The sequence below is a fragment of the Ochotona princeps genome, chromosome 6 (assembly GCF_030435755.1).
Source record: "Ochotona princeps isolate mOchPri1 chromosome 6, mOchPri1.hap1, whole genome shotgun sequence".
NCBI lineage: Eukaryota > Metazoa > Chordata > Mammalia > Lagomorpha > Ochotonidae > Ochotona > Ochotona princeps.
In genome coordinates this window covers 68,050,026-68,076,869 of record NC_080837.1, presented here as the reverse complement: position 1 = coordinate 68,076,869, position 26,844 = coordinate 68,050,026, and the positions used below count along the sequence as shown (strand labels likewise).

At 41.8% G+C, this 26,844-nt stretch overlaps 1 protein-coding gene across 2 annotated transcripts in view; it reads left to right on the top strand.

Moving 5' to 3' along the window:
* TRIM9 (tripartite motif containing 9) overlaps positions 1–26,445 on the top strand; it is a 98,485-nt gene extending 72,040 nt beyond the window's left edge. The window contains exons 6-14 of one of the 2 annotated variants that reach the window (XM_012926846.2): positions 3,205–3,362; positions 5,786–5,924; positions 13,492–13,527; positions 16,083–16,271; positions 18,611–18,652; positions 19,085–19,108; positions 19,940–20,243; positions 22,609–22,771; positions 26,141–26,445. In XM_012926846.2, coding sequence (XP_012782300.2) covers positions 3,205–3,362; positions 5,786–5,924; positions 13,492–13,527; positions 16,083–16,271; positions 18,611–18,652; positions 19,085–19,108; positions 19,940–20,243; positions 22,609–22,771; positions 26,141–26,203 — 1,118 coding nt within the window. In that variant the 3' untranslated portion in view covers positions 26,204–26,445. The remainder of the gene's footprint in view (positions 1–3,204; positions 3,363–5,785; positions 5,925–13,491; positions 13,528–16,082; positions 16,272–18,610; positions 18,653–19,084; positions 19,109–19,939; positions 20,244–22,608; positions 22,772–26,140) is intronic. The other variant, XM_004584816.2, reaches the window with a different exon arrangement.
* The last annotated feature ends 399 nt before the right edge of the window (positions 26,446–26,844 follow it).

The following is a 26,844-nucleotide window of genomic DNA, read 5'->3' as shown; positions in this document are numbered from 1 at the left end:
CTTTGCTAATGAGGCTACGATTTGGTCTCATTTGCCTTTTTATACACCATTTGGTGTGAAAAAAGGGGGATAATAATGCTCAGCATATTAAGAAATAGGATTAGGCAACTGCAAGTGTGCCCGGGTTGGTTCTTCTGGCTTTCTCAGTCCCCTCCTCCCTTTGCTTTTCTGTTCACTTACTTAAAACTTGTTTAAAGCTTGACTAATATTAAATATGAAGATCAGAAAGAAGTTAGATTTTTCTAATCCTTTTGGTCTTCTATGGTGCGAACACTGAGCATTTATAAATTAAAGCCTAGTATTTTATTTTAATTGCATATTATATCATCTATCTCTATTAGTATTCTTGTGAGCAATGATTCAAATGTTGACCCCAAAGATTGATAAGACCCCCACTGTTTTAGACTGGCGTCATGTCAAATTTGCTTCTGTAAGTTTCATATCCTTTAGGTTCAAAGTTTGTTCTCTCTCAATCTGCTGTAACCTCCTAACCCTGTTCTGCAGCAATCTGCTGCAACCTCGTGGCACCATACCTGATGGCCCTATCCACCAAACCCTCTTGGCCTGTATCCCTAGTACCTGCCCACAGTGCAATCCACCGATCCTTCTACGCCCCTATTCCCAATACCTGCCTCTTGCCACAAAAGCATGCACCCATATGCATGTTCTCTCTCTGCTCTTTCTTCTTCCCTGTGGCCACCTTTTGTGTTGTAATGAAGACCTCCTGTGTGATTCACAGAATCTGGCAATTTTGAGCTTGTGGCAAAAATTCCTAAAACTTCTAGTTATAGCTATGTCTACATGGAGACATTGGGATTTCTTATCAGAGTCACTGAAAGCATTTACATGACTCAGTTTGAGATGATCTTTTGATCCTGTTCTACGGCTTTATAATTGATGAAATGTAGACCTACCTTAATCACAGACATTGGGCACTTAGAAGACTGACAGTTAACAAAGTGGAAGAGTCAAAGAATTGTTTTATGGAAAGCACTAACCGAGGAAGATCACTCGTAACAAATGTCCCAGGGATAGTCAGCATGTCTCTGGAAGCCCTTGGAAGAATGGATGACTTACACTTGTCATATTTTAATGTACTCTTTTAATAAGTTTCAAATAACAAAGTAGGTCCTGAATCCTTACAGAAGTGCGGGTGACCCTGCAGTTACAGCTCTGAGTGTCACTGTCTGGAAGACACTCTGCTTCCTGTCTTCCCCTCTTTCCATCTAGCCCTGGAGTCTGTTTATGGAACCAAGCAGTGAATTCATCTTTTCTGCAGTAGTCATAATCCTCTGATAAGATTCCACCTCAATCTTGTGCCATTCAAACTTGAAATCTGATTTCTTTTCTCAAGCTGATTGCGTTTAGTTTGTTAGTCATGGATTTTGACTTAATTTATTTAATTCTGTAGTTCAGTCAAGATTTTACTGTAGTATGTCAGTTCTTTTTCTTAGTTAACCTGTTTATAAACCTTAGTTTACCCTATCTCATATGTTAGCCACTGCTTTTGTTTTCTAGAGATTCCACTATAGAACCTGTTTCCTAAACTGCTGTTAAAAATAAATCTCTTCTGAGTTGGGGTGACTGACAGAGCAGATTTAATTTGAAGCATGCATGACACAGAGAGCCTGACTTTGGAACAGTGTACCAGGTGTCCCATAGTTAACATCTATTCACCCAAATGTCCCTGGGTGTTGGACTAGTTTCATTAAAGTGTTCTTTTGATAAAGCTGTTCTGTTACTAAAGTTCAGAAATAAGTAAATGTTTTGGTCTTAAAATAAAATTCAAGGGCCCAGCGGCGTGGCCTAGCGGCTAAAGTCCTCGCCTTGAACGCCCGGGATCCCATATGGGCGCCGGTTCTAGTCCTGGCAGCTCCACTTCCCATCCAGCTCCCTGCTCGTGGCCTGGGAAAGCAGTTGAGGACGGCCCAATGCATTGGGACACTGCACCCGCGTGGGAGACCTGGAGGAGGTTCCTGGTTCCCAGCATCGGATCGGCGCGCACCGGCCCGTTGCGGCTCACTTGGGGAGTGAAACATCGGACGGAAGCTCTTCCTCTCTGTCTCTCCTCCTCTGTGTATATCTGACTGTAATAAAATGAATAAAATCTTTAAAAAAAAATAAAATAAAATAAAATTCAAGCATTTGGTAAAAATTATTTCCCAGCTACAAACATTGGGTTCATATGTCAGTAACTGGGATTATTTATTGAATAGCATACCTTTTTAAAAATAAATTAGCTATATAATAATAGTTAATAATAAACAGTTAATAATAGTTAATAATAAATAGTTCATTTATTTTAAAGGCACAGTGATACATAGAGAAAAGGAGAGACAGAAATAGAGTTCCCCAGAATTTTTCCAAACTGAGAAACGATGATTTTTGTCACATGGCACAGAACCTAATGAAGAATCACAAGGGTATGGAGGTGGGTCTTGCTTGGTGGTATAGCAGGCCAATCCTCTGACTATAGTGTCAGCATCCCTTATGGACACTTGTTTTAGCCCCAGCTGCTTCATCTCCAATCCAGTTCCCTACTTATGACCTGGGAAAGCAGCAGAGAAGGTGGTCCATGGCCACAGGCTCCTGCACCCATGTGGGATTCCTGGAAGAAGCTCCTGGCTCCTGGCTTTGGAGCAGCCCAGCTCTCACCATTAAAGTCATTAGGGTGAACCAACAAATAGACGGTCTCTTTCTCCCCTCTCTCTGCTTCTCCTTCTCTCTTTCTCTCTCTGTAACTCTAACCTCCAAGTAAAGTAAATAAATATTTTTTTCAAAAAAATGGGCAATTAGAAGAAGTCCCAGCTTTTAAAATAAAATGTCCATCTCAAAACTTATGGTAAACATATTAACACCGTTTCAACCATGTTTTCAGTTGAATGGGCTTTAGTAGGCTGAATGCAAACATTTCCATTGAGTACAATGTCCTATGCTCAAGGGGAGAGAACAGAGCAGTTGTGTGCATTTACTCATCCCCTTCCATATGCCACAGCTAAGGTGGACATGTCAGGAGCTGAGGGAAGGGCATCCTCACAGTTTAGGAGCCAATCCCATTGGAGACTCTGAGACAGATCCTATTCAAGTCTCCCAACCAAACTGGGTACTTCTAACCACATGTTTACCAGGGAGATGTTTGCCACATCAGGATACTGAACTATTTGCGACACAACAGAAGCCAGGGTTACACTAATTTCTGTTTAGCTTCCTCTCCAGTCCCAGCAACCCCCATCCTACAGCTGGAGGAGTGTTGCACCCACAACAACAGTGCCACGCTGTCCTGGAAACAGCCGCCTCTGTCCACGGTGCCCGCTGAAGGATACATCCTGGAACTGGACGATGGCAGTGGTGGTCAGTTCCGGGTAAGTCAAGAACCTGTGCTTCACTGGCAAAACCAGTGACTCTCTTGGGAGGTTGTGCCTTGGAAGCTGGCCTGGCTTTCCGATCTTTCATGGGCATGGTCCATCTTGGCAGGCCCTACCTCCTCTTTGGCTAAAGGTCTGCTTTGTGCTTGGGCCATCAGAGGTGTCTCTACTGACATGTCCTGTTCTTCTTACAGACAGTATAAGCAGCACTGCAAACTCTAGATTTATACAGCCTATGCTCTAATTAGGTAGCCTCCACTTTGCTGGGTGACGGGGTCTGCTTCTTACCTCTTTGAGGTGACATGATGACAATAACCTGAATCTTCTTACAAGTTTATGATCTGTGTGCATGGCTGCTTGTCTCTACATATCTGCTTCTCAGGCATCCTGCCTCATTCTTATCCATCCTTTCTTCCCCACACTGCCTTCCACCTGCACTGCCCAGTTTTGCCTGAGTTTGTCTCTCTTGTGAGTATTGATGCTTGAGAGCTCTAGAAAGAGGAACAGCCTTTCTGTGTCGTGAGCCTTTCCCCGCGGACATCAAGCCCCTGCAGACCAGCCTGCTCCCAATCATCAGTGCCCGTCCCTAGACACTGGCTTTCAAGAAGGCCTATCCAGCCTCCTTTTCCTGAATGTCTTTGGCTTTCCTCAGGACTTGAATGTCTAAGATCAGAGACCATATCCTATACAGTTCTCTGTTTTGGTGGGAAAGCCTTATTTACATAGGTGTCAATTTATTGGCATGATAAAATCAGGTTCATCCCTCTGCAAGATACAGATCTCAGGTTCCATTTATGTTTGTGTCTTTTGTATTATGTGTGTGTATGTGGGTGTGGGTAGGGTGACCATGTGTGGGTGTGTGTAAAGACCTGTGTCAGTTTCTCATCCATGACTTTGCCTTTTTTAACGGGTTTCATTTTTAAGACATTTCTTTTTCCATAATTATTATTTTGGCTGGAAAACATTCTCCTGACTTTCATAGTTCTCTAAATGAATGAATTCCCTTCTTTTGTTTCAACTTTTTGTTCTCAATTCCTACCTAGAGGAGTGCCTCATACTTTAGCCAGAGTTCAGTCCCCCTCCCTTACTGTCCCATGGCATGCTGCTCCTTCTCCTTGCCTCCACCTGCTTGCTGACCATCTGAGAGTCTGGCCTAGAAATGCCATGAAGCTTTCTTATACTCAGTGTGCTTTCAAATAAGCCTGCCATTTCTTTTATAACCGAGTCCTGTCCTTTCTACATCCCTGCTTGTCCTTACTTTGATATCAGACTCAGACTCTTAGCACCATCTGCCTACTCCTTCCTCCAGGAGCCACAGTTAAACACTGATGAAGTCCTTGAATCCTACTGATCACTTCTAGTGAACACGGGGCTTTCTCATCTGGATCCCTTCCGCTTATTCCACAGGCTACCCCAGCGTGCTCCCAGCCTATCCCTTCAGGTTATTCCTTGCTGTGCCACTCAAAGAGCAGTCCTCTCCAACATGGAAACTTATTAAAAATACAAATTCTCAGACCACTACCCCAGGAACCTTCTGGTTGGGAAAACAAATTTTAACAAGATCCTCAGATGATTCATATGCAACTAAAGATTGAGAAGAGACCTGAATGAGAGGGTGTGATATTCAAATTTGTGTTATTGCTGAAATAGTAAGGAATGGATGGGCAACCCAAGACTCCAGTCTTCTATTAAAAAGTTGTCACTTTAAGACTGTGCTTTGAATGCAAATCATTTCCAGTCATTACATCAGCATAAATTTTACAAAGTGTACAGCTAAAGAGGAAAGTAAATGCCTAACCTATGCTAAAGATGCGTTATGCTCAGATTTATTTTAAGCCTTTGAAATGTCAGTCTTCCTCCCTCCCCGATTTCCTCCCCCTTTCCCTCTGTACTGTGAAAGAAACCTACGCCCCTATGACTTGGAGTGTAATCTTTGTGGTGGTACCTAAAGATTTCAGAAGAGTTGTCAGTGCACATAGAGATCACCTTTCTTTTCATACATGTATTTTAGAAACCATAGCAATGGATCAATAGCTTAGGAGGTATAATGTCCTTTACAAATACCAAGTTGCTGTTAGTAAGCATAATCCTAACTATAAGCATCCAATTTTAATTTTTTAAGCCCCAGCTGCCAGTAATTTTCACTCGTTAAGCTGCAAGGTCCATGTTAAACTTGAGGCACTAGGCTATACACATATAACATTATGTAATCCTCATATCAACTTCATAAGGTGCCCTCATTTTGCAGATCGGGAGATTGAGGCTTAAGAGGTAAATTCAATGGTCCCATATCTCACAGGATTCATATCTATGTCAGGCTAATGCCAAAGCTGTTGTTCCTAACTTAGCCATATTGCCCCCCCCCCTTACTCCTCAACTGAGTTTATCTGAAATGGGTTCTGCTACTTTTTGACCCTCAGGAAGTGTATGTGGGAAAGGAGACAATGTGCACCGTGGATGGTCTTCACTTCAACAGCACGTACAATGCTCGGGTCAAGGCCTTCAACAAAACAGGAGTCAGCCCCTACAGCAAGACCCTGGTCCTGCAGACGTCCGAGGGTAAGGCCCTTCAGCAGTATCCCTCAGAGCGAGAACTGCGTGGCATCTAAAATGGCTGGCAAGCCCGGAGGTAACCCGAGCAGTGCCCACATTCCTGAAGTGTTTCCATGACTTGCTCTGCATTCTGGCACGGAGCTGCCATTCCTCTCCCACTTTTAGAGAGCCCATGGGATGTAGATGTGACCAAACCAAAGCTTCCACATCGACAGTTCCAATGGCTTGGGCCGGCGGCTTCCTTTGGTAACATTCTAAATAAGCTGCAATTGAAGAAGCTGAACAATGAAGGCCTGAATGTGTCCCCGGTGTCTAAGACGAATGTATTTAGGCTCTAGAGCAGGCTCCCATTCTGCACCGACATACATCACTTGCCAATTTTGCCCAGATGATTCTATAACTCTGTAGCACGTGCTTGTGCCTGGGGTTGGGGCCTAGGTTCTTTGCAGCTGTGGATTTGTGTGACTAAATGTGTTGCAAATGGGTGAGGGGTGCTAGAGCTGATCAGAGAGGATAAGGCAGCCACTTATGCCTGAAACAGCGTGGACTGCATCCATTCCCTATCCCAGGCTGAGGCTGCTGGCACCAGAACTGAAACTTCCTGTGGGCAGCAGCAGGAAGAAGCCAGCAACTCATTGTCTTGTCGTTTTACCTGTGCCAGTCCCCTTAGTCTAGGGGAGGCTGGTTAGGACCACTGTACAAGGTTACTCTCTCTAGAGAACTTTTGCTTCTTGGCTATACTGTTTGATGTTTTGGCCATCAAAGATGACTAATCCATCTCAGATGAAATGCTTGAGTTTGATGGCCAAGTATAACCCTCTAATGCTTTTGGCATTTTCATTTTGAGAGTAATGGCACCAAGGAAATTAAACTTAGGAAGAGACATTTATGCTGGTGCCAAAGCATTTTGAGACCTTGAGGGTGTCATTTTAATCAGAGAAATCAAACCCCCACTGGCATTCTGTAGAACATCCTTCTGCAGAACTAATTATGGTGATTTTGTACAAGATGTTAGGTACAAGAACTGGGATGGTGTCTTGTGCTTCTCACAAACCTCAACATACACCAGTCACCCCTGAAAATGGTTCACATGGTTAAAAAAAACAAGCACAATTTCAAATACCATGGCAAGGGCAAAGGACTCTTGGCCGTGAAGATGATGCTTTGAGGAGTGGTTGTTGGTCTAAGAGGGATGCTACTCCAAGGGAAAATGCCTGCATGCCCTAACCTCTTTGGATGAAGTGACACTGTAGCTGGACTTCCCCTACCATAGTCATTTGAACAACTGTTCTCTGGAGTGACCTATGTGTTTAAGAGTTTCTTCTTTCCTAAAAACACCATGCTAAATGCTGAAGCCCTCTAAGAGGTTTTCCTAGGTGCCACGCAGAAGCTATTTGATGGTGATGGCCTCATTTCCCATGTGTGGACAAGGTTTGATTGAGGAGTGAAGTGCATGTCCACAGAGCAGAGAGGAATCCGCAGCCATGTTGCTAATACTGTGCCATCAGACCGGCGGGAAAACAGTTTCTTTCCGTAATACATCATAAGAATCATGCTATTCCGCTAAGATCACTTACTAGCATAGCAGCCTGAGTGCTTAGGATGTAGTCTCTCAGTTTCTTTCATGTTCATAAGATTATGGTGTTTAATTTAATAAATTGCAGGATTGGAACTGCGATCCCTGGTACCACAGTCACAGAATTGGGGGTCATTTTCTAAATGAAACTAATGGAACAAGTTTTCTTCCAACAAAGAAACTGTACTGTAGAGATTAATTTCTTCCATGAATTTTATATATTGTGTACAAATGTAAGGTATGTATCCAATACAAAGAAAACTCATCATGTAGATATCAGTATTCTCTGTTACTGCACAGAAATGATTTTCTCATGATGAAATAAAGTTCACATACATACTTTCTCCATAACCTTGGTTTGTTCTATTTGTTTCTCCCTCATTCTAGTTTATCCAGTGAGACAAGATTTAGAAAGCAAGAAAATATATAGGAAATAATTTATTTTTGAAATGAAAGATTGTATTATGTCATAATGATAGAGAAACACCTATAAAATTAAATAATTATATCCCTTTTTGTTTTGTAGAACTCAGTGAGACAGAGCTATTCACAGAATTTTGATATATTCACTGCAGTTTTATTTTATTAATCTTGTTTTCTACAGTTCCTGGAAAGGTTTGCTTTAGAGATTCTTGCTCTTCGCTGATCTTGGGGGTTGGAGGGGTGGTTCATTTTGGCTCTCTACTGTAATGAAATCCTTCATGTTCTTAGTTAACCTTTTTCCAAAGTTCAAGACAAAATGTATCACAGAAAGGTATAATTTCATATGTGATGGCAAGTCTAACTTACTACAAGCATGCTGTCTGAGATTTAAATCATGCATTACATATATTATTTTGGAACCTTCACAAAACCTCTGACAACTTAAAGTTGATGTAATGTAAATGATACTATAGATTTCAGAAATCTACGGTTTGAACTGTAATTTTTTTAAACCGATATCTCTCCCTGGCTCTCTCTCTCTCTTTCTCTCTGTCTCAGACAGTGCTTGATAAGTAGCTACTGAGTGCTGTCCTGGGAGTACAGAGAAGAGCTGCGACCTTGCCACCATGGAGCTCACAGCCTGAGAAGAGAGACAGGCCTTACACAATGACCTCCTTACAAATTGCAGTAAACACTATGAACACAGGAAAGAGGACCCACAGAAAAACACGATTTTGATAAATTTGGTCAAGAAAGCAATGAAAATCAGTATAATCTAAAGGAAATGATAAAGAACGTGTCATTGGAAAAGGAAAGGAAATCCCATTACTATAGGAGTTCAACTTGGATAGTTCCTTGTAACTGAAGTTCTTGGAGATAGATGTATCTAAGGCAATCATGCACACAAGGCCATCTGCAAAATTACCCTTAGAAATAAGTGTAACTGTCAGCAGTTGAAATTTTCAATGTCTTTAAAAAATAAGGCTCACGAATGTAACACTGTGTATAAGAGTAATTCACTGAATGGCCATTATGGCAGCATCCCCATCTTTGAAACCATCTGCAGAAGAGATGGTTCTGTTAGAAACATTCTGTAAGAATGCATCTTGATACATGGAGTTTTGAGACTCTTTCTGTGTGACTGACTACCAAAAAAAAAAAAAAAAACTAAGACTAACATGATAAGAGACATTCTGCTTGTATTTTCCAAGTTCCCTCTAAGTAAAGTGTAGCGCTTTTTTTGTTTTCAATCTGGAGACAACATGAAATCAAGTAAAGGTAATGTTCCTGGGGCTGAAATAACTCACTGAGGTCCTGTACCCCTTGGGCCCTTGCTGGGCTGGATAGTGACTGTAGGCAGCCTGCATAGCAGAGGTGCAGCACCTACTCACCACACTTCCAAGGGAAGCAGAACCTGCAGATTTGCAATCTTTTTAACACAGTTCGCTGTGTAAAAGGATTATTTCCCTTGGGCAGATTCTTAGACATGGAATTACTGGGCCAATGAGGACAAATGTTGTTAAGTCCCTTGATTAGTGTTCCCAATTGGTTTCCAGCTAGATTTTGACCCCGGGAATGAATGTGTCATTCCATTTCATTACCTTAACTCCGCCACTTAGTTTAATTTCAACTAGCAAGTAGGCTCTTCTAAAGATAAACATGTTGCTAAAAGAATCTATTTATTTTATATGTTTAGGATTATCGTTCTTGCCTTTTTATCTTTACTAGTTACATGATACAAATTGCAGAATATTTATAGGAAAAAAATGAATGTGACCTGGTGAGCAGAAGGAGTTCCCAAAGAAGGTGAGACCCAGAGGGCAGAACTATATGAAAGACAAATGTGAATGTGAATCAAAAACCACAAACCTACCTTGAGCTAATAGTGAGAAGAAATCAATGACTCCAGTGCATCAACTGAGCACCTCAGTTAGGTCAGGCACTGATTTAGGGCTGCCTGAAGCCTAGCTTCTGCCAGTAGGATTTAGGGAGGCCTCACTGGTCCTCTTTCTTAAATTTCCCTGCACCTTCCTAAGATCCCCTAAAAACCATGGATCCCACCCTATAGTCCAGATTGTCAGTTTACAGCCTGGAAGTAAGAACAATGGACTCTGGCTGGCACAAAAATAAAAGACACAAAGTGCAGGCACAGATGCCCCCAGCCCATCCCTGGAGCAGAACTCTCGGGTCTCACTCAGTTATGCAAGTCCTACAGAGCTCACTGACCTGTTTGCAAAAACTGTTGCAGACTGAAGTGAGCTGAGGCTGTTGGTGGTACTGACCATGGAAGGTAACTAGAAATACTGAGAAAAGACTTCCAAGAAACCAAGTTAGCAGTCTGTGGCAAATGATCTTAGTAAAGAAGTCAGAAAGCATATATCCTATCAGGAAAAGATTTCCATCCAAAACATTTAATTCATTGCATGCTCTAGAACCCGTGATGTGGAAAGTCAGGTGTATCTCAAAAGGTGTATGGAATCCCAATTGAAATAAGCACCCCCCCAAAAAACTATTAGATCAAATCCTTGATTTTGTCAAGCTAATGAGAACTTTATTCATTACCTGTCAAAAGAATCCATGAAAACTGATAGTTTTATGATACTGAAACCTTTTCTTCCTATAGAAGAAAAGGGGCGGGGGGGAGAGTTCTGTCCACCCTGACATTTACAGAGATACAGAGCACACCCCTATAATCTGCCATATCTAAAACTCTCTCCTGCTCTTGTACTACAGCAGGCATCGGTTTCCTACAGATGACCACCAACATGGTCAGAATCCTAGGTGGAATGCAATACCCTAGTATCAACAGGTTAGGTTTCTTTCAGGAGTTGCTGGGGGAAAATTCTCTGGCTTGGCTTTTCCAGCTTCTAAGATACATATTCCTTGGCTTGTGGTCCCTTCCTGCATCTTCCAAGTCAGCAGCCTAGCATCTCCCAATCACTTTCTGGCTCTGATATCCATGCCTTCCCCTTACAAGGATGCTTGTGACCACCTTGGACCCACCTGATATCCAAGGATCCTTCCTCCATCTGAGATTCCTTAATCTAATCACACCTGCAAAGTCCCCCTTGTTGGGGACATAACATATTCACAGGCTCTAGGAATTAAGATGTGGACATTTTTGGATAGATAATTACTCTGTTTACCATACTCTCTGAGGAAGTTATTATTGTTTAAGTTATTATTGTTATGAGCCATCTGAGCATCAGAGAGTTATATAATGTGCTACACCTAGGATTTTTCAACCTCCAACACCCAGCTGAGCTCCCTTTATTGCAGACACTTAGGAAAGTGCTGTTTGCACTTAGACAAAAGGAGTATTAGCCCAAGTCTATCTTCTAGATGCATGAAGGCATATCGTCAAAATGAAGCAACACTGTGCAATTGCCTCATGTTCTCATCCAGAAACCCTGGTCAGAAGTACAGCCTTAAGCTTAGCAAAGTATGACTTTCAAGTTTTGAATGTGAGTGCCAGTTAGCCTCGGATCCATCTGCCCAGAATCTCTGTGCAGATCATATATGGTGATTTTGGTCCAGTGAAAAAAATGCGCTTTAAACAGTGATATGCTGAGATGCCCAGAGAAGAGAAAATGTAACTTCATGAGAGAGAAAGACCTCTGTAAAGCACAGCAGGAACCGCGCAAGCCACCTGCCTCCCCATAGCCAGAATTCTACAGGGGAATGATGTAGGTTGCATTTCAATCCCATGAATTTCTTTATTCAGGGAAGAAAAGATTCTACCCAGTGTAATTCAAGATTTGCAGATGATATCAATCCATCTATACATACCCTAGTCAATCCTGAAACCACTAGAAGTTCCCCTAAGGCAAAACAGTAGCCTTGTCATCCTCCAAATTTCTGTCCACCAAGAACTGATCTTCCAAAATTTCTGTCCCATCTCCACCACAGCTGGCAAGGTGGCTTTGATGCCTCCTTTCCTCTCTCTAAACTTCAGTTTTCTGGTTTCTGAAACCATAGAGTTATAGCAGACGACCTCTAAGTTATTTGCAGTTAGTACCTTTGTGGCCTCTCCAAATTACTTTTGGAAGCTATTAACTATTTCAGAAACGTTAGAAAAAAGCACTTGCTACCTCTTACTTCCTCCAAGGGGTCTAGTGTGGTTCTAGTGTGGATCTGCCTATGATGCTGAATGTTTGGCACTCAGAGCAAATAGTTGACAAAGGAACATGTAAAGAAAAGCTTATGGCCTACTGAGGATTTTTTTTCTATGCCTCTACTCTGCTTTTTCAAAATTAAAGCATCTGGCCTCTCCAAAACTAAATTTTAGTCAGAAGAATATAGATTTCTAGAACAAAATCCCCACGTAGATAAATCATATACCTGACCAAATTTGGGTAAAGCTTACAAAATCCGGAGCCAGTGGTATCATGATGGACTTCAGAATTCAATAGAGACACTTTGTTAGTTTTCACTTTGACCTGATATTCCAGGTAAATTTCCTGGATTTTTCCATTGGACTAAATTGGATCCAGAACCCTAGTGTATTGTGGCTGACACTATGGACTCTTCTGCATTTAATTAAAATGTAGGAATTTTTGGTTCTTATGATTGTTCCTTACAATAATGCCATGGGTGTTCTAGTTTGGAATGGGGCACTTGGGCGAGGAGGTATGCAGTCATTCTAGTAGTGGAAAGAGTTATTTCCTTCTTCTAAAATGAAGTTTTCAAAACAGACTTGTTTCACCCACTCCAACTGCAGTTAATGCTGTGCTCAAGAAAGCTTAAAATGCCACCTTTTGTTATAAATTATGTACCAGTTGGACATAATTATGACTTAGGCTGCTTATTAGATCATTCAAGAAATCTGAACCTCCTTCTTCATTCATTTCTTTGTCTCTCTTAAAATCTTCCCCAAAAAGCAAATTATAGCTGGTTTATAATAGAACTGAAACTCATCTTTAACACAGCTTGTGCAGTTCATAACTGATTTTTTTTTTTTGCTTTACCCTGTTCTATAATACAACCATCTTTTTGGATCAAAACCCAACACCTGGTTAGTTTGTGGAGCTGTTCATTGCTAGACAGACAAACAAGACTTCTGCCTGAATATAAAAGAAGCTGTATTAGTGTCCATTGCCTTATGGAAACTGTTTGCTTTTCCTGTTTGAATTCCAAAACTAGTACCTCAAAGACAGTACTTTACATTTTCAAAATTTTCTACAACATCCATATAAAACTTTTGTGTTCTGTACAGGTTGGAGTTGGTTAAGAAAGTCCACCTCCAGAAGTAGAAAAACCCAATCAATCATGCTCAAATTACCCTTCTTATGATCAGCTCTCCTGTCAATTTCATTTTTCCCAACTACTCAATTCTGAAGTAATGTCTGACACATTATAGGTATTTCATCATGTTCACTAAACAACAAAGGAAATATTTGAGGCCTCTTTTGAGCAGAGGCCTCTGCCCTCATGTAGGCCCTTACCCTACAATCAGGTCAGTCCTACATATGGAGAAAATAAGTCCAGGAAAGAGCAAGGGGAAATAATGGTAGCTGGCAGAGTTGATGGAAGGCAAGTCTTGGTCCATTCTCTTTTTGAACACAGTCCCCGTAGTGAGTGGGGAGAGCCACCACAGCAAGCCACTGACATGTTACTTTCCATTGCTCTCCCTCCTAAGCTGCTTTCACTCAGCAGAGCTCTTCAATCAGATAGCATCACTGCATATGACAACACATGATGAGATATTAATAATCTCCTAAGGAGCAACTTAGCTTTCTTTAATGATTAATAGAAAAAAATGATAATAATCATCCTGGATGTCAGCCCAAATCTAAAACCTAGCTTCATATCATATATTCTACAACAATTAAAAACATGAAAATTTTATTCATCATTCCTCTGATAATAGAATATTATGACTAAGAAGCTTCTCTAAAGGTGAAGAAGTAGGCTATATATCCTACCTGCATCCCATGGGTATAAAACAGCATAAACACCAGGATAGTTGTAAGTTTAAAGTAGGTTAAATATTATTTGGGCAAACCATATGTGGTAATAACCATTCTCATTATTGCCACTTTGCCTTTGGTTCATACTTTTGATCATATGTTCAAGAGAGTGAAATATTTAAAGTCTATACATAGAGCAATGGCCCCCCCAAAAGGGAAGTTTTAAGAGGACTGGTGACTGGCCTCAAACGCTTGAACAAATGATTTATTATTCCATGTGGCTCCAGCTACTAATACCACAGCTGAGGACATATCCAACTCCAAGGCATCTTCAATAAGTTCTTGGAAAATGCCCTATGAAAACACTACATAAATTTCAATTTTTAATGTATGTAAATTAAAGAAGGATTTGTTTAAAGTGAGAGAGTCAGAATATATTCAGGCATGAGAGTTGGCAGTTCATGAAGAGATACTTGCCCTGATAGGAGCAGAGAGCCACCCATGAGGATATAGTACAGGAAGAGGAAAGAAAAAGGAGGCCAAAAAAGAAGGCTAACTTTTTTTTACTCCAAAACAAACTTACCTTTTAATTTCTTTTTTCTATGAACTTCTTGATGTGCCTGCATATATAAACAGTATGTATGAAGTGATAGGGAGTGGTGCTAGTTGGAGGCAATGAGTTTCTCATCCCAGGGAACCTACAGGTGCAACTCAAGGGTTGATATTGAGCTAACTGTCTTCCCTCCAAGGCTTATGCATTCTAAAATAATATGGAGGGACAGAGATGACCTACAGGAAGTGACCAAATGTTTACCCCATGTGCCATGGGGAAGGGTATGAAGGAAGAATTGTTTCATTGGATTGGGTTTAGGTGGAAAGTTTCTCTCTCTCTCTCTCTCTCTCTCTCTCTCTCTCTCAATTCATTTGGAAAGATCTCATGGCAAGGTAGGATTGGTTTTTTGTTTGTTTTTTAAGAACCTGTTTATAGAATGTGGAAAGATCCCAGAAGGTGGGGAATGGAAAGTCATAGGTGGGAAAAACTGCAAAATAAAGATGGAATGGTTCATAGTATGGATATTATGTAAGTGTGCTTACATGAAGAATATAAAAAGAGGAGCAAAGGGAAATTGGGTCTTTAGTTAACAATGGATCTAAATAAAATATAGGAAAATAATACCATTTCAGCATAAAGTTATTGATCCCATGAATATACATAACTGCCCTCAGCCCTCACCCCACTAAGTGGTACCATCGCCAACTCTAAGTTCCTCCTGAGGCCAAGACTAGAAAAGGTGAGTATGACTCATGATGGCATTGCACATCTCTCCATGGTTTTCAGGTCTTCTTGGGGATTCAGTATATTCCAAAATTAATCTTATCATGTGTGTCCTTTCTGCTAATTTTTAAAGCCACAAATATTTTCAAGATAATGAATTGATTGTTCACATCTGGTGAAAATATGTTTCCTAGAATTAGCCCATGTCAGTCTGCAGTACTGTGTTGTATTTCAATTAAACTAAAAGATATTATTTCCTTGTTAAGAGGATTATAATGTATAGTTTTAAAAAATTGTTAACCAAGCAAAAGGAATAATGATATATGTTAAGTCATCCAAAGCGTATGAAATTTAAGTAGAAGAAAACTTAAATGTATTATTATTGAGAACACAAGGATTTAAATTGATAAGTAGTAATTCCCTTTCTCTGAGATCTGGTTTATACATTTATTTAAAAACAAAATCTTCCTCCAAGTATAAGTCTAAAGCTAACTTTAATATTGTGAGATTAGAATAGGAAATGAGCTGACACTTGGCAGTATGAAAACTCACCAATGCCCTTTTCTGGGCTCTTCAAATAGGACCATGTTCTACACACATGCCAGTTATCTTAGGTTAAATATGCCTTGTGCTAGGTGAGAGCTGTGTAACAAAGCAAAGACACTATAAAACCCAAACCAGAAAAAATATTCACAGAAACACACTCTGATCAACAACAAAGTCACTTTTCGTGAGTAAAGTTCCTCAGTGGTTTGAGACATGGAATATTACCTTCATGCCATCTGTATATCCTGAATGATTGCAGTTGCCATGTACCTTGGGTTGCTCTGACCCCAGGCACAGTGGTTTTGTTCACACCTGCTTATATGACCAGAGGGACAGATGAGACTGGGGTTGCATCCCAAGGGCAGGTCTTGGGAAAGCATGCATGGGCAGGAAGCAGATTTCTGATCTCTAGTTTGCATTGATCTTACGTTTAGACCCAGACTCAGAAGAGCAGACTCTCCCTTTTCCAGTGCCTTCGGAAAGATTGCCGCTCCGTAGAAAGAGTCCTTTCTCCTCCACCCTTAATCTACAAGCCAGCTTCCCGGGGAGATCCTACTTTGGTCTCAGATCCTCACTCCACCAGCCGAGCTTGCATTCTTCCTTACAGTCTCTCAATGCACCCGGTGAGCCGAGCTCTCTTAGCCCTTTTCCTCTTGAGCTCTGTGCCTTGGTGGCCTCTCTGAATTCCCTGTTTTGTTCTTGCCGTTCGTGTGTGCACAGTGAGGGGGATGAGCTAGTCTTTGTGTCTGTGGCTGCTTCGGGAGGAGGAACACCTGAACTATGGAGTTTTGTGGCGTTCTTGTTTGTGTGCTGTGAGGACCAACCATGAGGCTGTGGCCTGCATATAACGGCATTGGAAAGCGATGAGTGAAGTAGTTCTTTTTGCACAAGCTGGTCCGGCCATGGATAGCCCCACTCTGTCATCACACGCAGTGGCCTCGCACGGGCGCAGGGAGGGCTGGGTGAAGGCTGTGGCAGTACTGCAGAGGTTGGCAGCCCTACTGTATCCAGGAAACCAGCTATGACTGGAGACTGGATCAGCGCATCCAGCCTGGAGTGGTCTGATTAAACATAGACTCAAGAGATCTTCACTGACAAAATAAATTTTTTTTAAATATAAAAAAAAATCACATACAACAGCAGCAGAATTCATCTTACAAAACAAGCAACTCAGCAGAAGGCAAAAGCATTTTCTGCAGAAGGCTGTGCTCCCTAGTAGGACTGTCTGGGCTCATGGCTGACAGTTTCCTAACAGGAGAGAGCACCACTGGCTTCATTAGAAACCCTTAACGCCCAGTGCCCAAAGATCTGAGTAATTACAAGTCTGTCCCCTGCAAAGTGTCCCTTTACCAAGCCAAAGACACAGGGCTGCTGGCTGACTTCAGGGAAGCCACACTTGTACTTGGCAGTGAATTCCATCTAGCAAACAGAATCTTACTAAACTATCTAAGATACAGATTTGATCTCTTTAGGACTATATTGTAATCATGGATACACCTGATGTACATTTCACATTTCCAAAGGTTTCTTTTGTTGTTTATTTTATTCCTTTGGCTCATCCCACATCCTGGAATGAAGAAAGCCACAGCATGTCAGTGCAAAAAGGATGCGAGTACTTCCAACCCTCTTGAAAATGACATTTTTCCTTTGTGCTTTCTGTTTCCTATTGTTTTTCTGTGCACTACTGGCTTTTCAACATGCTTTGTTATGGAACTCTTCTCACTGTGTCTAATGTACTGCAATATTGTTACAGTCTTTGTAATGTATATTGTCTTAAGAATAAAGTGAAATGTGGGATTAGTGATATTTGATGGCTGTATAAAATGCACTGTTCTAGTTATACCAATGAATATTAAATGTATGATGGTGGGTTGAAAGTAGTGTCAAAAATTTCAGAACACTTATTGTGAAAAAAAACTTGCACCAGGCGTGATTCATTTAAAAATTGTTGAAGCCCTATTCAGTCTACGTATTTATCTGCAAAGCTGGCTATGAGATCCAGTTTTAAATCTTTGAACGTTTCAAACTCACCATGAACTACCCATGAGCGGGAATGGAAATGACAGTGAAGAGACTTTAACCATGAACATCACTGAGTCAGAAGAAAATGATTTTTAATGTGAATTCATCACAGGGAAAAGTAAACTAACCAAAATTAAAATCATAACCTTTCAATTTTATTTTAACTTGGTCATTAGTTCTCTTTTAGTTTTTAAATCTTGTAAATTTATTTTAAGTAATTTTAGAAATTATCATATAGGGCCTTACTAAATTGAAAAAAAAAATGATCTTTTCTCTGGTGATAATCAAAACCAGATTTTCTGGATCCAACACCCTTGGAAATTATAGGTTATTCATGTGAAGCATTTTTAAATGAGACCATCCTCCTCCATCCTGAGGCATCTCCTCATGGCGTAGGGGATCTAAATCTTAGGAAGGGAGAAAACTGTAAGACCACATGCACTCCCAGCACCCCTTCTGCTCCTCTAGGTGAAGACTGATGAGTCAAAGAAATGGAAAAGCTGTTGGTGATTTAACTTGGACCCAGCCACAGGACGGATTATTCAGCACGGCCACAGTTGGACAGGCAGGAAAGAGTGAAATAGAGCAGTTTCTCCAAAGACCTAGGACTTTCTACATTTCAATGGGGGATAAATTTTTCTCTTTCTAAAAACAGTGTTCTCAATATGGAAGCACTAATGGAAAAGATTTTAAAATGTAAGCTGCAGAGTTTAGAGTCAATTGAAGGAGGACTTAGAAAATGGTAAGAAGATGAATTTTTGATTTTGAAAGAACTGAGGAGACATTAGTACCCAGCCAAATATACTGACATGAAAAGGGCATTGTTTTTTCATGAATCAGGCCTCAAGCGACTATATTCAGCTGGTGCTCTTACAAGTGTGTACAAATAATTTGTCACATTGGTTGTTTCGTAGTTTTGATGTGTAGTATCTCTTCATAGGATGCAATTTTGAGACACAGTCCGCACCTTACTCTCAATTAGGCAAGTATACCTATTGTAATTGTTCTTTTACTTGTGGGATTGATGTGTCAGTTTCCTTCATGAAATAAATGGCAGCAGCTTAAATTATGTCAATAAATTTGTCTACTTGTCCTTCTAACTCCATTAAAACGGTTTCTCAAATCCTTAGAAATGGAAAAGATGCTTGGATTTTTTAATGTTATGTGCCCCTAAACTTACTTCAGCCCCCACTCCCTTTTGTTTTGTTTTGTTTTGTTTTGTTTTGTTTTGTTTTGTATTGTTAATACATCAGTGCAAACAATCAGTAATCAGATCGGCTGTTGTAGTACATGGAGTCTTTTAGATTGAGGCCTTTTTTTGGTAAAAGTCTACCTAAAGAGACATGCTTTCATATCAATATCAATTTTGCTTCCCGTTTCTCTCCCTCATGCCTTTCACTTGGAATGACCACAGTTGACATTAAAAAGCTGTTGGCAGGTATGAAACCACCTTATTCTGTTAGCAGGGTGCATGTGAGATGCCTCACAGATTTCGTTAATCAGCAATCCTGTCTTACCAGATCATGGTATTTGTCAGCAGCTTTTAGAATTTAGGAAGTAATAACTTGTAGGAAAACCTCCTTCTATCTGGACCTAACAGCCACATACCTATGGCTCCAGCAAATCATTTTACATGTTAGTTGTAGAAGCAACCCATAATTTGAATTTTCAAGTACAGAGGAAGCAACCTGTCCTACACTCAAGTCTCACTCAAGAACATCAGTGTGTGAGTTGCTTAGAGTTTCATGGTCTGAGCTTTTATTAGAGCCATGGTAATCTTCCAAATGACTGCATTCCAGCACTCTGCTGAAGGGATATTTCCCATTTTCATTCCATGTGTTTTATCCCCGTCCATCTAGGGCTCTAGATCCTAGTCTCCCCACTTCAGGGCTCACACAGGCTCTTAGTGCCTTCCCTCTCCCTTTATGTCTCTGGTGCACTGTTCTGCCGGTCACCAGGTGAAGGAACTTGCACCTTCCAAAATCGATGCCACTTCACTCCTGGAGCGCTTCAGGGGAGTACAGTCTAAGGCAGGTAACCCCTGTTGACTCGGTCATGTGTCCTGTGCCTGCTTCTGCTGCAGAGGGTACCAACTCCCAGGCCATGCCCCTGTCTGATCACTTATGGCCCCTCCAGTCCCAATCACTTTCTTCCCGCATGACAGCATGAAAATGCAACACAGTACTCCTCATCCCACCCAGGAGTGTTCTCTGACACTTGAACTTGTTGGATTCACCTTAATAACCCTACTCCTTTCTGTTGTTCCCAGTGGCCTGGTTTGCTTTTGACCCTGGCTCGGCACACTCAGACATCATCTTCTCCAATGACAACCTGACAGTGACCTGCAGCAGCTATGATGACCGGGTGGTGTTGGGGAAGACTGGCTTCTCCAAGGGCGTGCACTACTGGGAGCTGACCGTAGACCGTTATGACAACCACCCTGATCCTGCCTTTGGCGTGGCTCGCATTGACGTGATGAAGGATGTGATGTTAGGCAAGGACGACAAAGCTTGGGCAATGTATGTGGACAATAACCGGAGCTGGTTCATGCACAACAACTCGCACACCAACAGGTACCCCTGCAGCCCCCAAACCAAGCCTTCTTCACGTTGGCTTCTGGTCAGCAGAGAAAGCCCAAGTGCGAAGAGCTGTTATGTGGACCACATCAAGGAGGAGGGGCAGGTGCTGGTGTCCATTTAAAAATGCAGGAGATGCACTGCTCTTAGTGGAGTCCATCCAACGGTTGGTGGTTTATTTTCTGCAATGCTAAACTCCACCTGTCTCTGGAAGGTCAGAATGCCCATGTATATGCACTGCAAATCACACAGGATTCTAAAACCTATACCTGCATCTTAACACAGACGCACTTAGAGACAAATTACATTTCTCAACCTAAGTTTCCAAATCCACCAAATGAATATAATATTTTTTCTGCATAAGAATGTTCTAAAGATTAAATGAGCTATGTAAAGATGTCTCCCACTGGAGACACCAGAATATACAGTGGCTGTGGTTACTGTGCTTATTATGAATATAATGCTCAGAATAGAAGCCACTCCTTAGACTAAATTATGTGGATGCTCATCTGGATAGCTTTTTTCTTCTTGGAGCATTCTCTCAATGTCGTATGAAAGAGGACATCCAATTTGCTGAGACCAAGAGGACACTGTAATTTTCTTAAAATTTTCTTTATCTTCAACATATAGATAAAAGTAATTTAAAGATGTATTTATTTTTATTGGAAAGGAAGATTTACAGAGAGAAGGACCTCTGTCCATTGGTTCACTCCCCAAGTGGCCGCAGGGGCCATTGTGAGCAAATCCAAAGGTAGGAACCAGGAGCCAGGAGCTTCTTCCAGGTCTCCCACACAGGTGCAGGGTCCCAAAACTTTGGACCATCCTCTACTGCTTTCCCAGGCCACAAGCAGGGAGCTGGGCACCCATACGTGATCCCAGCACATACCAGGCAAGGATTTAGCCACTGAACCATTGCACTGGGCCTGATAAATAGATTTTAATACATTTTCTCATGGGATTCACTGTGGAGACAGGGTAGAGTCAGAAAATTGAACTGTATTCCATTGGATCAAAAGGAAAGCAAGCCAGGACAACTGGATTCTACCATTTCAGCTGTTCCTATAGGCTCATCACTGACCCCTCTGTAGCCAGGAAGCTTCCAGGGCCTCGTGTTCCCCAGGATATTTCACTTGTATATCTGTTGAAGGGAGCACACATGGTTTCCAGTGGTTGACATTTTGGGGAACTCTGTGTCCCTAGACTCCTTTTGCCATCACCAATATACTCTGCTTACATTTTGTCCTTTGGGATTCATTCCTTTGGAGAAAAGGAGTAGATAACACGATTATCACACAAAGCAGAGAAACACGTTCTTAATGCTGAACATGTCTGCTTGCTGGTTATCTGCATGTCACATGTGGTGTAATTGTTAAACCTGGTGATGACAAGATTCTGTGTATAAATCTGTCCTTCAGTGGCTGTGAACTGTTTGTATTCTGCATGCAAGAGGAATTGAATGATACTTTTCCATTCCCCTGCTCTGCTGAGGTGAGGATGACATTCAGTACAGTTAGATCTCAGGGAAGAAACGTGAATCTGATGGTCCCTGTTTAGTTGTCCATTGGTATTTTGTGAGTTCATCAGTTGAAGTACAAGACACAATTCTTTGTCAGAGGACAGTGCTGTGCAGGTTCCTTAACATCACTTCATTTCACACCATGTAATTATTTTACCTTACCAGGAAGAATCCTCTTCTTCTGTGTTGTCATTTTAAGGGCAACCTCTAGCTTCTTAGTTCAAATTCAACATGCTAAAAATTATAAACTTTCTGCAATGAGTTTTCTATTTCATAGGTAGTATAAAATCCAAAATCCAGTGTTTATGCATATGGATTTTGGCTCAGCCTACATACATCTTTATTTTGATTTTCAAATGAAGCTATATTTAACGATATTTAATTCACACCATTTGTGCAAACCTTGCCATATAGCTATAAGTTAGCGCTCTGATAGCGAAACGTCTGCATTTTTGTGTCTCTTTAGTGTTTTGTCTTCTACTGCTATGCCTTGGTGGTAGAGACCCCATGTGAATGCATTCACCCTCAGCAACAGCAGAGCAGCTCCAATGTTCTCACCAGGGGCCCATCTCCCTGCCCTGGGAGGGAACATTGGTGGGTGAGGGACAAAACAACCTGCCCTTTATAGCTGTGTGAATCACAGATATACAGTCAGCACCTAAACAGATATATCTGTGGTATTTAATTTCTGTATCAGAAGGAGTGATTGGCAACAAAAAAAATAATAATATTTGGAAAGGTTGGGGGTAGTAGGCTGCAGTCATTTGAAACAGGCTATAAAGCACTGATTTACTAGAAAAAAAAAAAAAGCTTCTGGAATGAAACCTAGTCTTTCTTTTCCCACAGAACTGAGGGAGGGATCACAAAAGGGGCCACCATTGGGGTCCTTCTTGACTTAAACAGAAAAACGCTGACCTTTTTTATCAACGACGAACAACAAGGTCCCATTGCTTTTGACAATGTGGAGGGCCTCTTCTTCCCTGCTGTCAGCCTCAACAGGAACGTGCAGGTAAGCAGCTCACTCACACCTGAATGCTGCCAGCTTCAGCTTCCATGGCTGCCCACGGATGGTGCAGGCAGGCCTGAGAGAGGGAAGCCGGGAGGGTAAGGCCCAGGCTAGGCCACAGAGGAGAGGGGCCAACATAGACAACTCATGTGACTCCATATCAGCTTAAGCACCTTCCTTATAAAGGGGGACCTCACAAAGGTTGTAGGAAAATGGAATTCAAAGACACATTTATTTTGGTGCCAAAGTTTTAAAATCTATGTATGTAAACATCATAATTTCAAATTTAGGGGCATCAAAATGTACCTAACCTTTTAATTCCATTTTTTCCCATGAGCATTGTGAAGTTTCCTCTTACTTGAACACAGTCTAGTTAGCATCACACAGGAAAATGGAAGTATATTATGGTTTGCAACGACCATTCATCCAAGTTCAATGTTACCTCTAAGAGCAAATGAAAAACTTTAGTCAATCAGTATGTAAGCAAATGAAATTGTTTCCATGAAGCTCTGGGTACCTGAAAAGAAGATAAGACGTAGCTGGAAGTTACCAGAAAATCCAGGCATCTTTCCTATGCTCTTATTTAGCTCAGACAGCCGCCATGGAAATAGAAAACCCAGTTTCCACCTATACGACCGTTATTTTTTACTTATTCTAGATACAAAACAAGTTTCTCTCATTCATCTATTCACTTGACAAATATCTAGAATTCCTTTAACATATCCATGGGGAGGGGAGATAAAAAGCTTGGCATCCTGTAGTGTCACCCCATTACTGGGGTCAAGGGAGACAGATGATGCAATACATACACAGTTATAGCATTAGTTACATGGTATGTTAGAAGGAGACACGAGCCATGGAGAAAAAACCAAGGATGAGTGAAGGAATCAAGAGTGCTAAGATGCAATAGAAGGGCCAGTGCAAGTAGGCCTTCCTGCAAGCACAAGTGAACTGAGCCTTAAAGGCCATCAGGAATGTGCTTCGGGGAGCCTCCCATATGGAGGGGACAGCCTGTGCAACGTGTCTAAGGCCTCACATAAGCTTACAAGGGCAAAAAGGCTGGTGTACTATGGGTGGGAAAGGAGAGATCAGAGCCAAGCCGTGCAGGGCCACATCCTGCCAGCTACCATTAGAACTTATGGTGTAGGATTTCACTTCCCTGAGCAGCACTGCTCCTTAACAACTATCATCCTCATTCAGCAAAGCGCTGCATTAGGACAAGGCTTGGAATCAAATTACTATATGGAATGTTTCAAAACTCACTGTTGTCTAACAGGATGTGTAATGAAACTGACTGCAGGCCAGGGAGCCCTGCTTTCTCTTCCTACAAGTAGGTTACATTTGATGGGAAGCTGACATCTAATCTGTCCAAGTTAAACCTTTGCATTGCTAGAAATAAAATTTTAGATTTCTCTAGAAGTGAAACTCAGGAAACCTCATTCTTCAAAACTCTACATATTTTTAGTAATTTCCATCCAAAGAATACCGTACTTGATGCTCCTCAAGAAAGTTCCAGGATGTTCTTAATACATTTAGACAAAGGCACCAGCCAGGAAAGACAGAGTGAGCATCCCTCATCTGAAAACTAAACATCTGAAATGTTCCAAATCCAAAAGCTTTTGTTTTGTTTTTTAAAGTGTATTTTTATTTGAAAAAAGGCAGAACCACAAAGAGATCTTTCATCCACTGGTTTACATTCCCCAAATGCCTGCAACAGCCTGGGCTAGGCCAGGCTGAAGCCAGGAGCCCCAAACTCCTTCCAGGTCCTCCTCATTGGTGGCCAGGACCCAAGTACTTGAGACATCATCTACTGCCTCCACAGTGTACAATTAGCAGGAAGCTGAATCCAAAGCAAGGTTGGGTTTCTGATATGGGATAAAGGCATCCCAAGCAGTGGCTTAACCCACAGTGCTATTACACCCTCCCTGCAAAAGACTTTTAAAGTTTTATTGATGTATTTCAGAGGCAGAAGACAGATGGACAGACTCTCTTAGAGAGAACTGCCCTCTGCTGGTTCACTCTGTAACTTCCCACAATGCTAAGGGCTGGACCAGGTTGAAGGCTGATGCCAGGAGCCAAGCAAACATCCAGGTCTCTCATGTGAGTGGCAGGACTCAGTTACTAGTGCCATCCTAGTGAACTACCAGGGTTGTCATTGGCAGGAAGCTGGGACTGGAACCCAGAGCAGAAACTTAAACCTAGGCACTCCAATATGGGATGCAGGCACACTTACCCACGGGCTGACAGCGCCCTAAGATCTGAACCATTTTGAGTACTGTCAGGATGCTCAGAAAGTTTCTGATTCTGGAACACTTTAGACTTCAGATTTTTAGATTAGAGATCCTCAACTAGTCACGTCAGTGCAAATTTTTCAAAATCTAAAAATCTCCCCAGTTTGTTAACACTTTCAGTCCCAAATATTTAAGAGAAAGCATGCTCAATTGAATGAAATAGTTGTAACCTGGTTCACATGGGTAGCCCTGAGACTGGAGATGTAGCTGAAGTTGGTGAAACAGTATGAGAATGTTTGAGAGAATTCATGGAAAATTGAATTTAAAAATAAGTTTTACTTTGCTGCAAAAAAATTGAAATCCATGCACACAAGGGGTTTTCAGAGGTTCGTAAAAAATGCAATTATGGGGAAACTTGTTATGAAGTTCAGCATTTTTACACCAAAATAAACTTTTAATTCGATTTTCCACAAACCTTGTGAGGATCCTTCGGGAAGCACACCAAGCTTCTTCATAATTGGCTGTCATCTATGCAAACTCAGGAAGGGCTTGCCCTGGCTGGGGTGATTGGGGGGTCCCCTAATAAGAAGGGGCCATTCTTGTCACCATGGCCACAATGTAGGAAAGGGTAGTGACTCTTGCAATGTACCTGACAGGCATGCCTACCCTCAGGTCAGTGCTTGTGTGTGTCCTCAATAAGACGTTGCACAGTCTCCCCAACATCTTGTACAAAGGCTGAGAACAGTGTGCAGGGTCTCCCAAGAGTTCAAAGAAAAAACTTCTTAGCATCAAACTGTATGATTTCAGGATTTTTTGTTTATTTGTTTTTTGGCTTATTTGTGTTCTTGTTTTATTTTGGTTTGGTTTGGTTTTGGTGCTGAAAAAAAAAAAGCCTAACTTTCAATTGCGTTTTTCCATGAACTCCTTGAAGCAGCCTCCTTTACGCAAGTCTCACCAGGATTTGAGAACCCACCCAGGTGGCCAGGCTCTAACCGCAGGGCAATGTCTGCTGCTAAATAGACATTGAAGGGAAGCAAACAGACCCTGTTCTGCATTACAGGCACACCCAACACGTGCCATGTACTGCGGTGGGGTGGGGTTACCCATGGGACGTTGCAGCACTCACAGTCTCCTTCCCCAGGTCACGCTGCACACCGGGCTCCCTGTCCCCGACTTCTACTCCAGCAGAGCATCAATAGCCTAAGGACGTGCTGTGGAGGTGCCAGCTGCCCGTATTACCTCCGCCCAAGAGAGCCACAGCGAGAGGCTGAGCCAGCCCTGGACGGATGCAGAGAGCTGGCAGAAGAAGCAGCGGCAGGAAAGAGAAGCTGGTCCTCCACAGCCTTCACCTCCAAAGCTCTGCCCCTTTCCTTTCCCTGTCTCTCCACTGCTGCCACGCCCGTGTTCGCTTCCATAGCCAGTGATTCTAACCTACCATGGACCTACACAGCCTGCCATTGTCACTTCTCCTCCACTCCTGGATTTTCCTTTGATTTAACTTGAGTTTCTAGGTGAGTTATAGTTTGTTTCTCTTCTGCTCATGTAATTGGTGACTTACTGAACTGGCACTGCCAGGAGACTGTTCTTCTGATAACTATTTTTCTTGTGCTTTCTGTTGAGAAATAGGCAGTAGGGAGAGGCCGGGAAGAAAGAGCTGACTTTGGAGCTTGCAGCTTGCCTTGTTCCCTCCAATGCAGGGTCAGCTCCGTATAGCTGTGTCTTTGGGAAGGGAGCAGAGTGAACCAAGAATTTTCACTCTTCACTGAAGCCCCAAAATGTCTTACCTCCAGGCTTACCTCCTGGTAGGATCATTAGATGACCCTATCGTTAGGGTCTTGATGTGAA